This window comes from Pelodiscus sinensis, chromosome 5 (assembly GCF_049634645.1).
Source record: "Pelodiscus sinensis isolate JC-2024 chromosome 5, ASM4963464v1, whole genome shotgun sequence".
NCBI lineage: Eukaryota > Metazoa > Chordata > Testudines > Trionychidae > Pelodiscus > Pelodiscus sinensis.
In genome coordinates, this window is record NC_134715.1 from 32,526,283 (window position 1) to 32,550,515 (window position 24,233).

Below are 24,233 nucleotides of genomic sequence, written 5' to 3' on the forward strand. Positions count from 1 at the left end.
TACGAAGAAGAACACCTTTTTTTGAAAGTGCTCTTTTAAAAAAAAAAAAGGCACTATGTAATGCAAACTGTGTTTTTTCGAAAGAGAGCATCCAAACTGCCTGGTGCTCTCTTTCAAAAAAGCGGCTTGCTTTTTGAAAGTATTGGTTGTAGTCTAGACACTCTTTTTCGAAAGAGGCTTTTTCTAAAGTATCTTTAGAAAAAGCCTCTTTCGAAAAAGGCATGTAGTCTAGATGTAGCAGTAAAGAACCATGACTCTTGTACCACTCTGAAGCAAGCAACCAATCTGGCCAATACCGCAGCAGCATTGGTACTCTCTAAAGGAAACTGCATTCAGCTCTGACTGGAAGGATGGTTGCTACAATACAATGCTTATGGCAAAGAGGTTGGGAGAAAGAAGGAAAAATACATGAAACCTTAGACTTTCAGAGGGAAACTCTGGTGAGGAAATGCAATAAAGTCCTGATTCATTTACCACTAGCTTCAATGAACAAGAGATCAGGGCCTAACTGAACTCAGACATTGTTTTTATTGACTTCTAGATACATTTTGATGGGAAATAGTTCACCTTACCCCACCCCCGACAACACATCCATATTTGGTCATGTAAAATAAGACGAAGTGAAGAGTGAGGGGGGATTTGATAGCAGCCTTCAACTTCCTGAAGGGAGGTTCCAAAGAGGATGGAGAAAGGCTGTTCTCAGTAGTGACAGATGGCAGAACAAGGAGCAATGGTCTCAAGTTGTGGTGGGAGAGGTCCAGGTTGGATATTAGGAAAAACTATTTCACTAGGAGGGTAATGAAACACTGGAATGGGTTACCTAGGGAAGTAGTGGAGGTACTTAGAGGTGTTTAAGTCTCGGCTTGACAAAGCCCTGGCCAGGTTGATTTAGTTGGGATTGGTCCTGCCTAGAGCAGGGGGCTGGACTTGATGACCTTCTGAGGTCTCTTCCGGTTCTATGGTTCTATGGACTATTTGTATATGCCTTTATGCACTCTACAGATTTTATGCAAGGTGAGAATGAATTCTCACAGAATTGACTTAAGAGCAATACAAAAAATTCCCCACTTTATGTTGTTTCACTATACGCCCACATTTTTTGGAACGCATCTTGGACGTATAGTGGGGATGCCCTGTGACATGAAATAATGATGAAGATACCACCATCAGATATGTAATGGGAAAAAATTATTGCTCCATCCCATGATCTCTTGGAAGGTACTTTTAAAAATATTATTGTCTAGAGTCCTTCCTACCAAAAGAATTTTAAACACTCCTGGAAAATGGAAATGTTCTGTAGCTGCAGATTCTAGTATCAAAATCCTGCCCCATCTAATATATCAAATACAGAAAATACCAGGCGCCACACTAGCTTTAAGCACTGGCAGTCTTTGTGGTTTTGGGAAGAAGTCTACAAGTAACAGGAAAATGGAACGTTAAATTATAATATTGAGAAACATAGTACATCCTGAGACAATTAAATAAAGAAAGCCATGGTCAGACATATTTCTTCTTGAAATACATAAGCTGGATTTGGTTGTGCAATATGCAAGTCAAAACATTTCATGCTGACTCTTTAAATGTATGCTAAGTCACATAGCATACTTACATAGTCTCCCCCGTTTTTACATAATTGTTTGTGTATTAAGAGTCTTTGAACTCTATTTCCTTGATCCATTAAATGAATTTCAGTTGTCTTCTGTTATACCCAATGTGCTATTGCAGATTTGTTATCCTTTATTGTCAACAAACAATAATCCTAACCCCTCAAAAAAAAAACCAAAAAAAAAATCCCCATCCAACCCCTATGCCTCAACTTGCAGCACAATTAACTCTCCTCTTGCTGCAGTTAAAATATGTTTGTGTAACAAAAAGCTACAGCTGCACTGGATATGTCATGTTTGTGTATGTTTTATAAAAGGCTTAGAACTGAAAACAGCTACAACAACCTATAAAGATTTTCTTCTCAGATGACTTGGGTCATCTCTCTTTAATGAGACAGTAAAAAATGGAGTGGAATAGAGCACAGGAGTGAACAGGTAACCCTGAACTCTGAGTACTCAGACACCAATTAGTTGCCCCAATGAAAGATGATTAAGGTAATCAGATAATCAGCTTGGCAGGCTAGATAATATAAAGAGTCAATTATCCTAGAAGGTTAAAGGACTCATCTTTCTGCTGTTTTCAGGTCCTGAAGAGATCCAAAAACAGAGAGGTTATTGTAAAGAGACTGTTGCACTGGGATTTTAGCGGATAGATGGAGGGAACTCAAATCGACAGCACTGTGAATGCATAACTAGTGGAGTTGGTGCAGTTTCTGTAAAGCAAGACAACAGGAGCAAATTTGCATTCTGTTACATGGCATGAGAAGAAAAGAATCATTCTGGCCTGGCATCCTTGATCATTAGAACCTGATTTTCACTGCAGAATCAATGGGGTATGTGGAGCTGTCCACGCAGATCCCATTGGAGACAAGCTTTTGGTAACAACAGTAGTTTTGAGGCTGTTCTATTCCTTTCCTGCTTCTCACTTCCCAATCTTTGTTTCTTTTTAAAGTAAGCAAAGTCCTATGATGTTGTACAAAAACAGCAGTTTGCATCTCAGGGTTAATCTTTGTTTCTTTTTAAAGTAAGCAAAGTCCTATGATGTTGTACAAAAACAGCAGTTTGCATCTCAGAGTTAATTAACTATAGAGTTAATTTTCACAGTGTCTGAGGACTTTGCAGGTAAATTAGATCCATATTACCTAAACTTCATGGAATGCTCTACTCTTCTCCAGTTCTAAAAAGCTCTTTTTTCCAACCTATCATCATCCCTGATTGACTGAAGAGGCCCATCTAGGAGTTATACCAGATGCCATTATAACATTCCTAGCTCAGCAACACTGATATGACCTGAAGCTGAGTATTATTCTTCAACAATGTATGAAACAATTGGTCAAAAGGATTTTTCCATCTATGAACTTGATGATAAAACACATCTCTGAACTGATATGTTGACTTGTTTCCAAACACTTCTTCGTTCTCCTCTAGCTCACAACTGGTTTGTTTCTCAAATCTCTTTGTAAACTTACACATCATCTGTATTTGAAGATCTCATTGGATGAAATAACAGATACAGCATCTTGTTCTTGATATACAGTGTATTGAGAACTGTGTTGGAATTCAAAGGTACTACAATAAGGCCAGTATTCCTGCCCTGTCTGCAGGCCAGGGAGCCCTGTAGCAAGCATAGGGATTCAGCCAGTTTAAAGGAAGGTGGGAGTAAGCCCGTGTCTGCTTTAGGGAGCAGCCCAGTTTGTTCTCTCTCTCTCTTTATGGTTTTGCATTCTGGTGCATTATTGTTCTGAATTCTAACAATGAAGGGTTATGTTGCAACCTTCAAGCAACAGCATTTATGTTTTTATCCAATTTCTGTGTGTGTGCATGTTGTGAACGTACACTGTAAACATGGAATTTTGCAGGGATTCATCTCCATAGTTGTCTCCCATGTTGACCTGTGGAACTCTTTGCCAGAGGATGTTGTGAAGGCCAAGACTACAACAGGGTTAAAAAAAAGAACTAGGTAAGTCAATAGAAGATAGGTCCATCAATGTGCATTAGCCAGAATGGGCAGAGATGTAAAACCATTCTAGGTATTGTCCCTACCCTCTATTTGCCAGATGCTGGGAATGGCTGACAGGGGATGGCTCACTTGAGGCTGATCTGTTCTGTTCATTCCCCCTGAAACACCGGGCATTGGCCACTACTGGATGAAAGGATACTGGGCTAGATGGACCTATGATCTGACCTAGTATGGCCATTCTTAAGCAGAGTTGGCACAGGGGATTTCTTTTGTTGCATATAGGTGATATGCAGGCAACCACTCTGTCCATGTTCACCCACTCGACTGTTGCACAGGGTTTAAGTGGTGCAGGAGGTCTTGCACTAGCTCTCCACATTCCAGATGGGTTTCACCTATGGTTATCTGCTCCAAACAGAATAGCCCATTTGAAAGAGGAGAGTCATAATGTACAGAGGTGGTAGTGCTTTGCTCCCAAGGCTAGACCAGCTGACTGTTATAAAAGCACTTTTCAGTCAGTCACAGTAACTTATTTTTAGGGACAGGTCTCTGAATATAGGTATTTTGGCCTTCTGAAAATACCAACAGCACAAAAATCCTGTAGCCAGCAAAATGAAAAAAAAATATGTTTTTCCTTTTTTTTGTTTTTTTTTGTTTTTTTGTTTTCTAGCAGAGTATCAGCAAAACAGAACATCTTTCTGATACCTGTCGGCTATCATTTCTTGGAATGAAAAAGTGACAATCTTCAGCTATCTCCAAAGTGGTACTCACTATATTTGTAAATTCTAAAAAGTGTTAATGAGACAGCCAAAGAAAAGATGAACAAAAGATAACCTGATTTGAAAGCAGATGAGCAAAAGTGGGTGTCTACCACAGCACTTCCTGTAACAGCTCTGAAAAGAAGCCTCGAAAATTGGGTTTCTGAAGAAGAGAAAACATCTAAAGAGTGCTCCAGTCTTTATAAAAGACAAAAATATACATGGTATTTCATATGGTAACTCATCTTGTTGCCAGACGAAATGCCTGCTCGCTCCCACTCACTCCCCAAGGAATGTGCTTTCAAAATTCCAGTTCTTCTGACTCAATAACTCCCACTTCAGAACTCTTTCCAATTATGGAGACATCTTCCAGCTGCTTTTGTAAACATTGTTTGATGGCCTGGCATTACCTGCAATTAGTTTATTTTCTGGAGGCTATAGGAAACAAAACTATGTCTGCACGCTGCAATTTCCCGTCTCAGAATGGGCTGGCAATTAAAGCAATAATATGAGTTCTGTTCCTGGGTCTGCCAGATCTCCTCTGTGATCCTGTGTGCCTCTCTGTGCCACAGTTACCTTTATCAGGACTGGGGATGCTACATATTTACCTTCCTCCCACATAGTGTCGATTTAATTTATTAATGTTTGTAAAGCTCTGTGGCATCTTTGAAAGGCAGGTGCTATAAAAAGGCCTAAATATTATTAGCAAGATCTACTTAATGACCAAAGGAGCCAAGATTTACACAATTTAATCACCTTATCACCCATGGGTGAACACTTCTCAAACAGTGATCTCTCCATATCAGTCCTCTTCCTCAAAGGAAACCAGCACAACACTTTCAAAAGACAAGACTAAGAGCTTAAATTCATTACTGGATTTATGGCTTATTCCAACAAACAGAGCTGTCCCCAGAGGAAAATGGGATCCAAAACAAATCAAGCCTGGTTTTTTGACTCTGCCAGGAAGTGCTTCTGTCTGGCTCCACCTAGGATCCGCCCCGCCCTGCTTCTTTGCAACTAAATCACAATAAATACTACACTATTGTGAAAAAACTATTTTAAAGTTATTTTAAAAATTACATTATATTGTCCTTTTGATTTTATTCTATAACAGTAATAGTGTAAAAATGTGGAATAAAAAAAAATTGGCTAATTAGCCATGGTAACATCATACATATGCATACAAGGTCGAATCTTCCAAGCAATAGCTTCCAAGCAATAATAATTCAGGGAATTACTGCCTGAATGGTAGTTCTTGTCCTTTTTGAATGTGGTGGATGCAATGGAAGAAGTTGAAGAATTCCCTTTCAAGTGTCTATTGTGACAATCTTGGTGGTTTCATTTCTGAAAGAGACTTTGTATTTTCTATCCTCTCCCTCATTATAAGTTTTCTTTGAAAAAAGCGAGTAGAGGAAGCTATCACAAATAATTTAGAAGTGGGATCTGCTGCTTACTCCTTAAGTCAAAACCTTTTCTACCTGAAGACAGGTGTTGATGCCATTTTGAAGAACACAATCTAGATGAAGACAAAGTTACATTGCTAATAAACATGATGACTACTGGCCGTCCTTGCTATAAGTCCAAGATACGTTCCAAATAACTTGGATTTATAGAGAAATAACTTAAAGCAGGGAATTATTTTCCGGTGGCTGACTTTCATTTGAGTAAATTGTTTTTTTGCACTACAGGCAGTCCCCGGGTTACGTACAAGATAGGGACTGTAGGTTTGTTCTTAAGTTGAATCTGTATGTAAGTCGGAACTGGCGTCCAGATTCAGCTGCTGCTGAAACTGACCGCCAGTTCTGACTTACATACAGATTCAACTTAAGAACCCCAAGCGTCCCCAAGTCAGCTGCTGCTGAAACTGATCAGCGGCTGATTCCAGGAAGCCCGGGGCAGAGCAACTCTGCCTCGGGCTTCCTGTAGTCAGCGCTGGTCACTTTCAGCAGCGGCTGACTTGGGGACACCTGGGGCAGAGCAGCTGGGATGCTGCTGGGTTGCTCCAGTAGCACCGCTCCTCGGCGCTACTGGACCAACCCAGCAGCACCCCAGCTGCTCTGCCCCAGGCGTCCTGATTCAGTCGCTGCTGAAACTGACCAGCAGCGGCTGAATCAGGACGCCTGGGGCAAAGCAGCTGGGGTGCTGCCGGGTTGGTCCAGTAGTGCCCAGAGCGGCGCTGCGGGACCAACCGGCAGCGCCCCAGCTGCTCTGCCCCAGGGTCTAAAACAAAAGCCTGGTCTGCTGGGGGGAGGGGGCGCACACTAGCTGCATCTCCAGCAGACCAGAGACACCGGGAGCAAAGCTGCAGCTGCGGTCCCGCGGCTCTGAGGCTTTGCCAGAGCAAAGCCTCAGCAGACCAGGGACACCGGGAGCAGCTTTTCTCACCCTGGAGGTCGAGGTGGTGGGACCGCTGCCTGTGAGCTCCGGGGCGAGAAAGCCCCGTTCGTAAGTGCGGATCCGACGTAAGTTGGGGACTGCCTGTACTTAAGAGTGGGGAATGGGAGGACTTATAATGCATCCGTTCCTGAATTTAGTGCAGAACAGATGTATAGTGGGAATGCCCTGCATTTACAGAAAAGGAAACAGCTGGGATTAAATCTGATCCCTAAACTCCTGAAATCTAATGAGACCCCAATAGACATTTGGCCAAAACACTTATCTTTTTAATCTCCACGTAAATGCAAGAAGACCTGAAAGCTTCAAAAAGATCTTGTCTGAGTTTCTTCAGGATTATGGTAGATGGAAGCCCCTCTTTGTACTGAGATAGTGGGCCCTGAAGGTGTTCTGTGCTCATGAAGGATGGAATTCACTTTAGTGCAAAGGGCAGGCATAAGAGCTATACACTGCTCATACCTTGCTTTGATGTGTGATATGCTTTGATATAATGAGACAGATAGCACAGATTAATTAAAAATGTGATTACCAGAGTACTGGTGTATTAATATGGTTGAACAATAATGAGCTAGGATATGAATATTAGCTGTAGTTCAAGTGATTAATTATTTCCTTGTTCTGTAGTATTTGCAGTTTTGTGAGGAAATATATTTGAACAGCTGAAAAGGGCCATACCTACCTTCCCCATTTTGTACTCTTCTTGTGGCCTTCTCTGCCACTTTCCCTCCCACTTGCTTGGGAAGATAGACATATGACAGAGAATAGCATCAGGAATTCAACAAGTTCTCCCCACAAGGTCAGGATTCAAGATCTGGGAATCCCCTGTCATTTAGCTTCACAGGGGGCTGAGTTCTAATTCTCCCCTCTCTCTGCTATAGTGCTACATTAAGGTGAATCACAAACTGGCCCTTAGTGAATGAGGGGGGTTTTCTGTGTTGGGAAATGAAAGTTTAACCTGAAACACAAAGTTGCTTCTAACATCTAATGACTATTCTGATATTTAATACACCCACTATCAAATCATCTATGCATACTATTAATTCAAAAGAATAATTGCATTTAAAGTGTATTCATCATCATCATCATCATCAACAACCATGGGCTCAACGCCCATTGGTGTCTGATAACTCCCTCACTATTTCCTTCCATTTTTCCCTGTCCAGTGACTTAGTTTCTGTAGACTGTAGACATACCAATCTACTATATCATCTACCCATTCTCTGTGGGGTCTGCCTCTCCTATTCGGACCATCCATTATGACGAATACCAGGGTCTTAACTTTTCGCTCATTGTTAATTCTGCAGATATGCCTAAATACAGAAGACTTCCGATAATCCGGAACCTTTGGGACCTAGGTGGTGCCGGATTATCAGATATGCAGACTATCAGGAGGTACTATATTATAAAAATACACACACACACAGGGCTCAACAAATAATGCAATCTACTTTCCTGTTCAGGCGATCTGCGCATGTGCAGAACAATCTGCGCATGTGCAGATCACCGGACAGCACGGCTGGTGAGCAGGGCTCGCCGCGGTTTGGCGAGCCCTGTATACATATACACACACACACACACACACACACACTATACTGTATATAAAGTGTTTTTAACCCTTTTTATTGTAGCACAAGCACTGTCCAGCGCCACACAATACCAGTGGCAGACTGACTTGGTCCCGTCCGGTTTCGCTCGTTTCAGCTGCTGCTTTGTGACTCCCAGATCTTGATTTTTTGCCTAAGCTCACTCACTAGGCTCTTGCCATTTTGATGCCAGACTATTGGGAGTGCCATACAATTGGATGCGGGACTATTGGAGTTTTACTGTAGTTATAACTTCCGTTGTATAGCCTTCTGCAGCAGGTTCTCTTTTGTGTATTATGTCAGAATATATTGCAGTTTTCTTCAAGCTGTGATGCCATGAGCTAAGAGAATGGGTTACTTGTTACTCAGAAGAAAAAAAAAAAAGAACTGCATAGACTTGGGGAGTATAAAGGGAAAGAACCAATCAACCATAAACCAAAACCAATCTTCCCTATGACCTGAGGTGAAGGGAACAAAATCTTTGCAATCTTTACTTTTACTCTATTTATTCTGAAAATGTTTTGCTTAAAAGGGTTACCAATACAAAGAAATTCCTATGAAAATATTTTGCCAACAGGTTGTTCCAAGGCTTAAAATAAATGCCTGGGTAGTAAGAAAGAAAAGCAATTTGGTTCATTGTAGATATGTTTATATTTCAGATGGAACATATTTTAAAGGTAAAATACATGTAGCCAAATGTTCCCATTCACTCTTCTTTATTAATGATTCACTTCGCTGAGCAACGAGAATACCGATACCGGGACTGCAACAGAAAGGAGAGCCAAACTGAGGAATTTGATGTTTAAATAGTTCCCTCGCCATAAAATGGTAAGCTCCACCCTGCTAATGGAACACTGGCTATACAAGCCAAGACCAACAAACCTCATCATTGTTTAGAGCATTTTGAATCTAGAATACTATAGATGTGAGTAAAACATCTGCTTTCCTAAAAACACTTCACTCATATCAGGTTGCAAACCCGAGCATTTCACTATATAGCAAAGACAAGTTGGCAGCACCAGAAGAACTGATTCTGGAACTTGAGGTAAATCAGTGAAGCACAGGCTGGATTTTTAAGAGAAGGTGAGCTCAAATTATGATCTCAGTAACACTGATGCAACTGCATTGTCTTCAGAGCATGTGGCATTTTATTAATTGTGATAGTACAGAAGGAGGAATGGAATCCAATTCACTCTTATCTATGTTGAGATAACAGCAGCAAAACTTATTTTTTGCCATGGAAGTGAATTGAGATGACAATCATATTCAGGAAATATCTGTGTCAGCCATTTTTCAGACTGACTGGCACAGGAAAGCTACATGCGTGAAAACAAAATTTTGAACTGAACTTACTGACAAGCACTGTGCCAAATGAGAGAATGCAACACTGTCAGCAAGAATACAGGCTGTCAAATCGTGGTGATCTTTACAATGACATTTAATAGCAACATAAGACAAACCATCAGAAAGAGCACTGCAGAAATTCTGTTGGCTTGTAATAGCAACAGGGATAAGAAGAGTTTTGGGATTAGTTACAGAACACACATTACTTTGGCTGTTTTCCTGACGAACATAAGCCAAGCTTTTCTGTAGCAGAAACATGCTTTAACATGGACTCCAAAGGAACCCCAAATATTCCTAACAGAATCAGTTACCAAAAGATTTGACCCTTTTATACCTAAGCTAAGGACTCAGATGCCTTACCATCACTGTCTTGTGCCAATCTACAGCAATTCAATTTGGGCTAGATTCAGACATGACCCTCCAAAAATTATATTTCGTCAGAGAGTAAAATACCAGGATCTGGAAGAAGGGATAAGAAAACTGAAGCATAATTCCTCTTACAGTGGAATCCTAATTCATGACACATGACAAATGTACCAGATGGCCAACAAGACACAAAAAAAAAAGAGTTGAAACAGAACCTTAAGATTTGCCATATGCAGTTTCAGGGGGGCCAACTAATTACTGCCAAAGAACACAAAGAGAGTCAAGATTCACACTGGGCTGAAACAGTGACAAAAGATATTACTTATGATCCCACAGCTCCCTTTGGCTGCAAATGGCGAATCGGAGCCACGACACTCCGTGGCCACAGCACCATTAAGTAAACAACCAACGCAGCTAGTTAACAGGTTTCTCAAAGTGGGTTTATGGACCACTTTGAGAAACGCTGGTATAGAGTTATAATGCACAGCACAACATCCGGTGAACAAGGAGTAAACACCAGCTCATCATCACATCTCATTCTGGCCCAAGGGAAGAGTTAGGAGAGGGGCTTTTTGGGAGAAGCTAGAACTTTACACCCCAGGGTTATAGAACTGGGTTGAACCTCTAGTTTGAAAGTTTTCTGTATATTTGTCTATTAGATTAGTATACTTTCTCATCTACTATATATTAGAGAGAGTTTATCTGCAAGTGAATCTGTCTGTTCAAGAATGCCTCCTAAAAGGTAAAAGTTAGACTGACCAAACTTGGTATGCAGCTTCCATTATCATAACTTAAAACAAGGTAAGGGTTTGATTATGCCAAGACAATGGGGTGTGCCTAGAATACGATTGGTTTCCATAACACAGAAAGGGAGTGGGCTGCTAGCAGGGACAGTTATGCTGTGTAATGATAGCAGTAGAGCAGCAAGGTGCCAGAGATAGGGACCAGGACCACAGACAGGGTCCCCATTGAGTTAGCCGGGGTACAGGTAAGCTTCCCACACCCTGCTGTAGCCAGCCCTGGGGAGCTGTTGCCCAAGTAGTATGCCCCCAGCCAGCTCCTGCACCTCCCACACCCACAGCCCTCCCCCAAGGCCCTCTTCATCCCCAACCCTGAGTCCTGCATCCCCCACAACCAGCCACCTACCCTGAGCCCCACTTTACCCTCCACCTTGACTACAGCACCCCTTGCATCCCTAGACTCCGGTGCCCCAAGTCTCCCCACATCTCCAAGTCCCTGCCCTGACTCCTGAACCCTCTATGCCCTCCCAGCCTCCTGCCCTGAAGGACCCTGAGCAATGCCAGGTAAATCTTCTGGTTATAGGTAATAATGAGTGTCTAATTCAGAACTGACTGCTTCACTTATGTCATGGAACTGGATTTACTCTGAGATGTACTCAACTGATTTACTGCACTGCTTTATAGAAATTAAGGCAAAAATAATCAAACAAGAACTATAAATAAGCTAATTTTCTTGTTTATAACAACCAAAAACAATTACAATTTTAAAAGATTATGTTGCAAATACTACCTACAGCATATTAGGGATGTAAAATTTCAATTAATTGGCCAATTGAATAGTCGATAAAGGCGCCTCCACCTTTGAAGTGTAGCAATAGTCCCAGGGCTGTTGTTACATTTCAAAGGTGAAAGCACTGTGGGGAGCACAGGGCCAATGGCAGACTCCGGCAGTCCCCCACTGGCCCTGTATCCCCGCGGTGTTTCAAAGTGGCAGTGCTGCATGGAGCCTGAGGGAGTGCCACATGGAGCTCACTTTGAAATGCTGTGTGCAGCCCATGCACACAGCGTTTCAGAGTGGCAGACCCAGGCTCCACACGGTGCTGCTGCTTTGAAATGCCATGTCCAGCCTGGGGTAGCTGGGACCTGGGCTCCATGCAGTGCTGCCACTTTGAAGCACTCCCTCTTTTTCTCCCCCCATTTGCTTAATTCACTATATCTCTCTGTAGACCCCATTTCTTTATAGATAAAACAGGTCTAAACAGGCAGCAGGAAAACAAGTATATGAAAGTTTCAACTGAATTTACATAACCGTTATAAATTGAGGGTGCTTTATATTCAAATATCTCTTACCCCGTTAAATATTTTAGCACAAATTTAATCCAACATGGACAGGTGCCCTAATATTACGAGCTTAAAAGTTGGCTCCCCTCAGCAGCATCTCTGCAGTGTGAACAGGGGCAAGGGGAGGTAGAGCCACAGCGGGGGACCCGGTGTGAACTGGGACTCAGCAGTCCCAGCTCAAGCTGGGTCTCAGACCCCTGTGGCTCTCCCTTTTAAATGAAGTAGGAGCCAGGTGGCTCTTAACCGATATTTAACAGCCCTCGTAAGTGAATAGTCGAGTAACCTCATGAATTCTTAGTCGACTATTCTATAGCCTCTGGGGGCAGGGCCGGCAGCCAGTGTGCCTCACTTCCAAGGATCCCCCTGCTACTCCGTGCTGCTGCCTCTATCAGAGGCAGCAGCTCGGGGTGCCAGGCAGGAGCTGGGTTTGTGAGGGGAGCCAGTTTAAAAAAATCTCCCTGTGCTGTTGCCACTGATAAAGAGGCATAGAGCAGGGTGGCAGCAACCCTTGTCTAGGGGAAGTGTCTGAGCTTCCGGACCCGGCACAAGCCAGAACTGAGCCGGACTGTCTGCCTGCCCAGCTCCTAATACACTTTAAATGCAGAGCTGCAGCAGGGGTAGGTTCCGGACCCGGTGTAAGCCAGGACTGAGCCAAGTTAGCCTGCTAAAAAATTTACTGGCTAGGGCGGAGGGAAATGCACGTAGTCTACAGCATTAACCTATAAGCTTTTGCTTATCGGTTAATTGACTACACTCTTACATCCCTAGCTCTTACTATGTTTAAAAAGCAGAGCCACAGCAGTCCAGGACCCACCGTGAACCAGGACTGCTGAGTCCTGGCTCATGCCAGGCCAGGGACTCACCTCCATGGCAGCTCTGCAGTTGAAATATAGTAGGAGCCCAGCCACCTATGCACTCAACTCCTACTACAATTAAACTGCAGAGCTGTAACTTATTGACTAATCATGTACGCAATACAAATTATACTGAGTACACGATTAGTCAATTACCTTCTTCTTACCATCCTTACTTCAAATTTGGCATTTTTCCTCCTCTGAGCTGTAGTATATAAATTTGACCACCTCTGCTGCTTTTATCACATGAAAAGCAGTCCATTAACGTTTGAATTCGGTTTCCCAAATTTTGAAACCCAAACTATCTTAGATCTTTTTAATTATTTTTGACTAGTACAATAAATGTATTTATAACTCTGCATCTAGATAAACAGCCTCCTTTCCCGGACATTTTTTCCCAGGGAATGTAACTGAATTACCTGAGTTTTGATTCACTTCAAAGGGTATTTAAGAGAAGATACATTCAAATACAAGGGCTTTGATCATGAAACCCTACTATTGTTTAATAGTAAACTGATGAAGGAATAATATGACAAGTACACACGAACAATTATGAAACAGATGTGCTAGGGTTGTTGAGTATTCAATTAATAGTCTTTGAAGTACATTTGCAAGTCTTTATAGATCCTGTACCTATTATCTACAATGCACTTTGAATGCAGACACACTGTTATGCAATATGATTCCTTTTTTCCAAAATGTTATTCAAATCCAGCAAATTCAAAGTCAGATCAAGTATATATTTAAAATTCCTTACCAGTATAATTAACAATATATTTCCTTATTTAAAATTAGAATATTTCTAAAGTATGTAGACTTTTGACCATGTATGCTGTTTCATTCATTTCTTCAATTTCACACATCTGGGACAATGAAAATGTGATCTTATCAGTTTCACCTTTCTAATTAAGCACAGATTTTGTATCCCATACAATACTGCCACATTTGGGTTGCAAGTTGTGGGTCTAAACTACCAGAAAACATTGCAAGTATAATTTAAAAGCGGTGCACAAAAAATATGATTGTGTATCACTCTGTGCTAGTTACTCCTTCCCTATACTTACTAATCTTTCATATTTATATGGTGTGTCTTTCCCCACTGCTTTTCTAGGTTTGCCAACTTGGTTATATTTAAAACCCAGCAGGAATGCCGGAACTTCCCTTGTCCCACCTTTCACCTTATTCCCCACAAAGCCCTGTCTTTATCTTACTCTTCCCCGAGTCCTGGTCCCACATCTTTTGTTGAGGTCATGGCCCCATACACACCTCTTCTACTCTCCCCCTCCCCACTGCTTTTCTCTTGTGATCCTCACCACCAGGGGAGGGGGGAAGGGGGACTTGTCTCTGGAGCTGGGGCTGGGAGCGGCAGCTATCTGAGGAAAGTAGGAGGCAGCACTGGCTAAGCAGGGGTTCTCACCTCTCTCACTCACAATAACCCAACTTTGGGTGTCTGGTCAGTAGATACATCTGGACACTATCAGATCCCTGTTTTGACTGGACTTTGCTCTATTATATGTGTGTGTGGGGGGGAGGGGTTGGGTGGTTCATTAGAAATAAAGTGATACTAACAGACTCCTGATATCTTAAGAGTATATTGCACTTTAGCGTTCAGGAGTCCATTAACTGGAAATATCTGCTGTCTCCACAAACCACAGGGGACACTAGAGGGATAGAACACCACGAGGAAAGGAAAATCCTCTCCTGTCCTTATTTCATGAAACCCTTATTCAGCGCATATAGATGCTCAAGCCATCCCCTAAACATATATACAATGATATGGGAGCGAGACCTCAACATCTTTGGTTTCAGATGCACAGACCTCTATCCACTGAACAAAAGCAGTCTGCAGAAGGACTAGCCCCTATAAGGCAAAACTCACTCTTGAGCTCAGTGCAGTGTCTATGATTTATAGGTATTCTATCCAACGCTTGGTTGCAATAGTAATCTCTAGTTCTCAGACTGGACTAGTGGGAACTCCAAATCCTATGGATGTCAGGAGACTCTGAAGGGACCCGATTAGCATATTCCAATACATGATCTAGGCCTGAGATAGCAAGTACCATGGTCTTCAAACAACTAAATAGATACAGCACAGGAAATGTTACTATTGACCTTTGCCTCCAAAAACATATGTTATGAATAAATTACTGTTCTAATGATAGTATTTTTATTAAATTAACTCTTTATGGGTCAGATACAACAGCGTTTCCAAGGGGCAGTGCAATGCGGAGCCCGGGTTCAGCTGGAGTCTTATTATTGTTTAACAGCGTGATTAATCAAGCGATTAATCACAATTATTTTTTTTAATCACGCGATTAATCATGATTAATTGTTTAAATCGCTTGACAGCCCTAGTCAGTCAGTAATATTTCACTGCAGCCTTTTTCTATGACACATTGCTATCTCTGTTATTATTTGTATTCCAACACGTGGGCTGTACATATCCTTTTAAATTTCTTCTCACCAGAGCAAAACCCATTATCTAGATAGCTTCTGTCTTCACTTTGGTTCTGCAAGTCTTGTGTCCTTAAATATTCTGATTAATAGAATCATAGAAATGTAAGGTTGGAAGAGACACGAAGAGGCCATCAAGTCCAGCACCTGTGCTAAGGCAGGACCAAGTACACCTCGACCTTCCCTGACAGGAGTTTGTCTAATCTCAAAAAATGGGGATTATACAACTTCCTTTGAAAGTTTAGTCCAGAACTTAACTACTCATAGTTGGAAAGATTGTACTAATACCTAATTTAAATCTACCTTGATGTAGACTAAATCCATTACTTATTGTCCTGCCTTCAGTGGACATTGAAAACAACTGATCGCTGTCTCTTTATAACCTCCCTTAACATAATTGAGGACTATCAAGTCCCCCCTCTCAATCTTCTTTTCTCAAGATTCAACCTGACCAGTTTTTTTTAAACCTTTCCTCATAAGTCAGGTTTCTGAACCTTTTATCGTTTGTGTCGCAACTAGCATTGCACACAGTACCAGCTATGGTCCCGCCAGTGCCAAGTGAAGTAGAACAGTTGCCTCATGCCTTATATCCAACACTGCTGTTAATAAAGCTGGAATTATATTAGCTTTTTTTCATAACTGTATCATACTGTGGGCTCCTATTCAATTAAATCACACTCCACAGGCCCTTTTCAGAAGTACTGTCACCTAGCCAACTATTCCCCATTTTGTAGCTTTGCATTTGACTTTTTCCTTCCCAAGTGAAGTACTTTGCCCTTGTTTTTACTGAATTTAATCTTGTTGATTTCAGACCCACTGTCTAATTTGTCAATGTAATTTTGAATTCCAGTTATGTCCTTGAAAGCATCTGCAATCCTTCCCATTTTGATGTCATCTGCAAACTTTATATTACCCATGCCATTAATGAAAATATTCAATAGAATCAGACACAAGAGTGACTCCCGTATGACTCCATTAGATCCCTTTTTGAACCCTAACTTCTCTTTACTGTAAGATGTGTGCAATTAATTACATCTATCATTGTCAAGTGGGACTGTGTCAAATATCTTACTAGATACTCAAGATATCGTATCTACTGCTTCCCCCCACTCATTAGGCAAATCACCCTGTCAAAAGCAGGAAATTACTGTGGTTTGACAGGATTTGTTTTTGACATATCCATACTGACTATTCTTTATAATCATGTCATCCTCTATGTACTTACAAATTGATTAAATCATTTGTTCTAGTATCTTTCCCGGTGTCAAAGTTGTATGACTAGCTAGTAATCCCCTGGGTCCTCTTTGCTTCCTTTTAAAATGATAGCTACTATATTTCCCCTTCTCTAATTCTCTGGGACCTCATCCATTCACAAATTCTCAAAGATAACTACTAATGGTTCTGAGATTGCTTTGACTAGTTCTTTAAGTACCCTAATTAGGCCCTTCCAACTTGAGATTTTGACTTGATGCTTCCATATTACTTTTATGGAAAAAGTAAAAATCCGAACAACATACTACTTGATACTATAGAAATCCTGTTAGCTTTAGAGAACCTAAAGGTGACTATGTTTTATGTTCAGTCTTATACCAATGGAGAAACCACCACCCTCAATGTATTTGCTGCAAAGTTATACCCACTTAACACCTCATGCATAAACAAGCCACTGTCCAAATCAATTTAACAGTACTAACTCAAACAACAAAGCAAGAGTAGGTAAAAGATATTTAGAAATTTCAGTCTAACACACAAGGTTTTCTAAACTAGCAATGAGAACTTTGGAAGGAATCCGATGATCAGATTAGTCCCAGCCAGGACTGAAGTGAAGAGTAGCGCAGGTCAGAGAAACCTGTATGATTCTAGAATCCACTCCCACCCTGGGTCCTCTGTTGAAATCCTGGTTCTGCAACTGCAGGTCTAGGGGCAGCCTGCTTCCTGAAAGCTGACAACTGCCTTATCTTGGTTCTCTTGGCCAGAGTGCAGCTACCATGGGAGCAGATCACATGTGGCATTAAACCCATAGGCTCAGGCTTTCAATCTCACTTTGAGTCATCAACATCAAGGAACATTATGCACAGAATTTAAAGTGAAAGTAGATCCCTTAAAGGATTTCAAAGGATTTAATAAGGAGTGCAATTTTTACTGGCTAATTTATTTTGCCATTAATGTATTCCAGTCACAGTCCTTATTTATTCTTATTTTACCTCTCTGCACAGAGCATTGTAGCACTTCTGGCACTCATCTTGATACAAAAGAGAGGTGACAATATTCTTTTGGTTCTACATTGCTAATATCTTGCCCAGACCTAGCCTCTCCTGACCACTTCCTTCCCCTCTTTCCCATTTGTGTAAAGCTGTCTTTTCCTCCTACTGTTCCCTGATGTGAAAGTAAAAAGGGGGAAAAAAGAAATCTGAATGGTGTTAGTCTAGCAAACTGCAAGTAAATAGTCAAGTGTAGGCAAATCCCCTTCCCAAAAGATTCCAAAATAAAATAGGCAGATTTTCAAAATCACTATATCCTTGAAACCTGATTATTAAAATAGGGGTTCTAAAATATGCCTATTCAGTTTCTTTTTTGTCATTAATCCAACAAAATTGATCACATTATATATTTAAAGGGAGGTTAAAATAAACTAATAAAGTTAATCTCTGCCCTTAGCTTTTTTTTACTTTTGTCCTGATGGTTTGCCAATTTTTCCTTCTCTAACGGCCATGAATTTCAAAAAGGCTTGCACAACACCCTGATTTCTTTGTAAGTAAACAATGCCATTCTTTAAAGGACTGGCTGAGCCACAGTTTTGCAGCATGAGATTTCCCTCTTAAAGCAGCAGTTTCCCACCTGTGGTCTGCAGAAGACTTGCTGGCAATCTACAGAGAACTGGCTGGTCACATGGTGCTGGCTCCGCTCCTTCTTTCCAGCTGCTACGTTAACAGCAAAGGCAGCTAAAACCCCATTAAAGATTAGCACAATAATACTTTTCCTTATAAGCCACTACTTTAATCAGGGATGGTATGGTATGTTATTACGAGATAGGAGTGGGTAGATATCTGCAAGACACACGCTCTCCTCCTCGCATATAGTTCACCGTTTGAGAACCCTTGATAGTCAGTTTCCCTGTCCTGGGAAATTGGGGGAATGGAAGTTTGGGACCAGGAATTAAATCATGTTTTTCCACATGGCCATCAAAGACAATAGGCTACCTGCTTGTTTTAATGAAAAATCTGGGGTTTTACTTTCCCAACAAGATCACTATTACATTGCTTTTATTGATGGTGCCATCAGAAAAACTGCCACACACAAACATAGGGTTAAAACTGTCTGACTTGGGCTGCATGGTAGTTTTCATGTGTTTACAAAGTAGCAATTGCATTGTAAGAAGAGAGAGAGTGCAGTTCAGAGACGTGCAGAATTCTACATTACTCCTGTTTGAGTATGGTTCAGATTCAGTGGAACCCTCCTCTAACCCTACAGAAAGACTACACTTAAGGAAAAGTTCACTGTGAGAAGATCAGCAATTTGGAATGTATGGAAACAACTTGGAACTTTCATTTTACTTCACCAACAGGGAATTTGACTTTAAGTCACCTCATGTACTCAGTCTGCCCTAAGGAAATTACACAACTGACCTAGATGATCACTGAATGCACAATACCAATATCACAGCAAGCACTTAGTATTGCAGAACTGGATTTTCCTTTATATGCATATTAATGGGTAATTCAGCTGATTTCTTGTTGGCTGGCAAGATTAGAGTGTGCAGGTCTTTATTCCATTATAAAGGTATTCTGGACAAGTCTATTTTGTCTAAGGGAAAAAATTTATTACAGTGTCAAGTGAATCAACAGGTTCTTTTTCCTTTTACTCAAAGTAAGACAACCTCAACTGACATCTAATAATGATCACTAGAGAGCTTGTTCTGCTTAAAACAGACCAGATTATAGCATTAAGTTTAAGATTAGAAGAATTCAGTAGCAAACTTACTTTCCAGTGATAAATTGGCTTCTGGAAGGCGTGCACATGGGCTGAACATAGTAATTCTCCAATTTAACCCCTTCCGCGGCCAGCCTGTCCAGCGTTGGTGTCCTGATCTCTGATCCGTGGTACCCTACATCTCGGAATCCCTGATCGTCAGCCAGGATAAAAACGATGTGAGGCTGAGAGGTGGGGGCGCTGGCCGCCGGCTTCTCTCCAAGCTCGGCTCTTGTGGGCTCGGTCTCCTCCAGGCTGGATCCGAGGGTGTCCCAGGACAGGTAGCCGTAGGTGAGGAGGCTGAGCACGGAGAAGCCGGCCAGCAGCCCCCCGGCTAGCATTGTCCCCTTGCAGAGCCAGTGCTGCGGCGCACACCTACCGGGGGCCATTCACTTGGGCCACAGAGAGCACCACGCAGAGGGGGTCGGGGCACGGGCAGCCTCAGGGGGCTTCCACCTCGGGCGAGCCACGGGGAGCCCAGCTCATCCCGACTTCAGCTGCCTCTGCCGGCGGGGCGGGGGGAGGGCGCTGACCCCAGCCCCTCCTCCAGCCCCCGCAGCACGAGGGTGGCCGAAGCCAAGCCAGGATCAGAGCATCCCGCGCCGCTGCCCCGCCACTTGCAGCCCGGGCACCCGCGGGGAACCCGCGCCCATGCCGGGGCGAGTGTGGCCGAGCCCGGCCGGGGAGCTCCGCTGCCCGCGAGCCGGAGGAGCAGGGGGGACGGAGACACGCCCGGGCGCTGGGGGCGGCTGCGGGCTGGAGGAGACGCTCCCGGGCGCCCCAGGCCAGTCTCCCGCCCCGCTGCTCATGCGGGAGGGAGAGACCGAGGAACCAGCCGCCCCGCGAGCCCGCGCTCCTCCCGCCCGCGCTGGCGCTGCCGGGCGACTCCCTCCTCCCGCCCCGCTCGGCGGGAGCCTCCCCCTGGCCTCCAGCTGCTCCCTGCCCGGCCAGCGCGCACACAGGGACCTGCCGCCGCGCTGAGCCCTGGCTCGGGGACCCCCTGGCGGGGCGGCTGGAGAGGGGACAGGGCGGGAGAAGCCCTCCGAGCTGGAGTCAGCGCCTCGCCGCTTTCAGCCCAGCCTCACCCCGGCTCGGTCCCCTCTTTACCTCGCGCTCCTCGCCCCCTTCTTCCTTTTCCCCTCCCGTCGCCATCTGCCCCCGGTTCCCTTTCGCCCACCCGCCTCTGTCCCACTGCTCTGCCTGCAGGCTCGCCTCTCTCCGCTGCCCTCCCGCAGGCCAGTGCTTCTTAGCTGGAGACGTTCCCTTTGCTTTGCTTTCCCTCCCTGCTTCCTTTTGGCCACAGCCCCCCTTCTCCTGCCCTGCCTGCTCTACTCCTTTGCCTCTCTCCTCGGACGGCGGCAGGCTCCTTCCAGGCTGCAGCTGCGTTGCTATGAAAAAAATAAAAATTAAAAAAAAAACCTCCACAAGCCCAGGGCCTGAAACGAAACTAACTCTCCCCCAGCGGGCCCCAGCTGCTCAAGATCCAAACTAAGGAGCTCCAGCTCCTTGGTGCACTTCTCAGTTCCCAGGCGTCCCCGGTGCCAGAGCTCAGGCAGCGCATTCCTGGCAGCCACCTCAGCAAGACACCGTTTGTTTTAAAGTTTTTCTTTCCTTTCTTAAAACAATCCCGAGGCCAAAGCCATGGCTGGCTCCCAGCACGGGGATTTTCCCTTCATCTCACCTTCTCTTTTGCAGAGTTGCTCAATCATTTTCTCCTTGCAAAAAATGTTTGCAATGTTTCTTGACCTTCACGCCAAAGCTGGAAAATATGAATGCGCACCATGTGTCAGCACTGTCAGACCTATTTACTACTGCCTCTTTAATTCTGGTGCAATTGAGGCAAAGGTTTGGAGAATACTTTTTAACAAAAAAGTATTAGCAACTTTCTCTTTTTTTAAAATGTGTGTTTGCAACAGTTTTTCAAATTCTTGTTAAACACCATGTTTCCCCTCCTTTGATTTGCCTGATATACCAGGGGCTCCAACTTTTAAAAATACCAAAATATGCTGAAACTTACCCTCATGCATGAATACATTAAATTGAATCAAATGTGCTGGTTTAAGCTGATTAATATGAATCACCATGAACACCTTTTAACCTAACTGGATTACTTGTAAATCCTTAACTCTTAACCATCCAGTCAAAGCAAAGCCAGATTTACCACACTTCCAAAGCACTATTATCTTCACCTTCAGCTCTTAAAAGCTCAAAGAATCTTCACTAAGGCACGAATTGGTTAGTATTTCAGCTGGAGGAATATTTCTATTTTAGTAGGAATGTTTGGCTCTGTGTTCTTATAAAAATGAGGCTTCTCAAAAAATTAGTAAAAACCAGAACTATTCTGCAAAGCGTGCCATCTGTTTCACAATGTATGATTTTGATCTTCCACACTGTATGTTTTTATGCTTTTAGACTTCACATTATTTGAGAGGGATACTTCACTATTTGTTTGAAACCATTTTCCCACTGTATAACTCTGCATTCACTGATAATTACGAGAAAAATAAAATCTAAGCTAATATTCATTATTAAAAACTAAATTACATTATGAAGAGCATAGGAATTAGCACACAAGTTAAAGCCAATGATTTACCTACACTGATATCTGTCCTTTCCAGTGGCCAGCATTAGATACTTCAGAGGAAAGTGCAAGAAATCTATGACGTACACTTATGGGAATCATAGAAAGTTTCTACTTAACCAATATCTATTAGCGTTTGTATAGACCCTGAAGCGTGCAGGTTTCTATCCTTTAACTTTTAAATGCCATTTGATATAATTGCCTGGACAGACATTTTGCTTGGTCTTTTGTCTGGACAGATATAAATTAATACACAGCAGCACTTAGTGTCACACTAAGTACCAGGCACAGAAGAAACACTGTAAACTTTAATTTGGGCCAAAATTTAAATGATGTAAAAATAATTTTATAAAATGTAAAACCAATACAAATGTTTTCACTGAAAAATTTCCAGTGAAAACAGTTGTTTTAAATGAAGTAAACACTCTACTGCAGCATCTGAAACCCAAGCACTGCAAGGCTACGTCTAGACTGGCAGGATTTTCCGGAAATGCTTTTCATAGAAAAATTTTCTGTTAAAAGCATTTTCGGAACAGAGCATCTAGATTGGCATGGATTCTTTTCCGCAAAAGCACTTTTTGCGGAAAAGCGTCCATGCCGATCTAGATGCACTTTTCTGCAAAAAAGCCCCGATCTCCATTTTCGCGATCGGGGCTTTTTTACGGAAAATAAATCTGAGCTGTCTACACTGGCCCGTTTGCGCAAAATTTTGTGCAAAAGGACTTTTGCCCGAATGGGAGCAGCATAGTATTTCCGCAAGAATCACTGATTTCTTACAGTAGGAAGTGAGTGCTTTTGTGGAAATTCAAGCGGCCAGTGTAGACAGCTGGCAAGTTTTTCTGAAAAAGTGGCTGATTTTCCAGAAAAACTGGCCAGTCTAGACACAGCCCAACAGTAAGAACATGATAATAAACTCCATTCAATGATTTTAGATCTCCAACTTAAGGGTTTATCTACACTGGAAAGTTTTGCTATATAACTATACCACTATAACAATATTGATTTGATTCCTGGTTTTATTCCTAACTAAAATGACTTTTTAAATGAGTTTAGCTTAAATATAGTGGTGCAACTAGAGTACATTTCATATTGGTATGCTTCACCAGCTAAAAGGGGGTAGTATGTCCATATTAATACCAGCCTGACTCCTCATGTGACTCTTCCTTCCAATGCCCTGCATTCTCCCCATCCTTCTTCATGATATCCAGCCCATGTTACGGGAGGAGGGGACAGGGAAGACTGTTCTCTTGCTGTACTGGGAGACCTCTGAGTGGCAGTTCCACACAGGCAGCTCCTCTGACACAACCCCAGTCTTCCACACAGCTGCGTCTCCCAAGTCCTTAGGGTTGCCATGTGTCCGGTTTTGAACCGGACAGTCCAGTATTTGAGCTTTCTGTTTGGGAAACAAATTGAGAAAATATAAATGTCCGGTATTTTCTAAATAAGATGTAATGTAGATTGTGATGTAATGTCAAGAGTGTCCGGTATTTTTGTTGAAACAATCTGGCAACCCTACAAGTCCGGGTCTAGGAACTGTACAGCAATATCATTGGAGAATGGGGTTGGGCCCTTTTATTGGAATGAGAGTAGGCAGAAGATGACTTTTATGGCATTGTTGTATCTGTTTAAATTCATGCCTTACCTTATACTGTAATAGCTCATATATGTATATATACACACACACACCACCAACAAAAAAACAACCCACAACAAACAAAATATATGTTCAGTATGAACTGTAAATTGAATTGAAAGTATTATCTTACTTTTAATAATTGATTCTGCAGGGAATTCAATTTGTGTTTTCTTTAGTGCATACTGTAACAATGTATCTTAGATATATACAGATATTTAGAGCACCTTATAAACTAACTAGGCATAACACTATGAATATTGTAGTGGAGTGTCATAATCATTTAAATAAAACATATATTTTAAAATTATCAGTTATTTTCCATCCCTAATTTATCCCAAATGTTTCAGGAACATCCAAAATGTTCAGATAAACAGGGAGTTGGCTTCCTAGGATCATTGCTGAATAAGTGATTAATGCTAATGAACAGAATTACAGGTTCAGAGAAAAGGTGCTTGGGTTTGAAAATGTTTAAACAAAATATTTTTACTGTTCAGACACAATAGAATTTATCTTTGGATAATGAACATGGGAACAGCTGTATTACCAGACAAGAACAGAACACACCTTCTTATTTTCCGGTCCTCCTTTATTAAAGTGTTTCCCTTACTCATGCAAAAAACAATTTAATACATTCCATGCCAGTCACTGTCAA

The 24,233-nt window shown here is 42.3% G+C and overlaps 1 protein-coding gene across 1 annotated transcript in view; it reads right to left on the reverse strand.

Annotated features, from left to right (window-relative positions):
* Positions 1-21,002, reverse strand: part of ARSJ (arylsulfatase family member J) — a 40,191-nt gene extending 19,189 nt beyond the window's left edge. Inside the window, exon 1 of the mRNA XM_006119238.4 lies at positions 19,377-21,002. Within this exon, the coding sequence (XP_006119300.2) occupies positions 19,377-19,753 (377 nt within the window). The 5' untranslated portion in view covers positions 19,754-21,002. The remainder of the gene's footprint in view (positions 1-19,376) is intronic.
* Between the last annotated feature and the right edge of the window lie 3,231 nt (positions 21,003-24,233).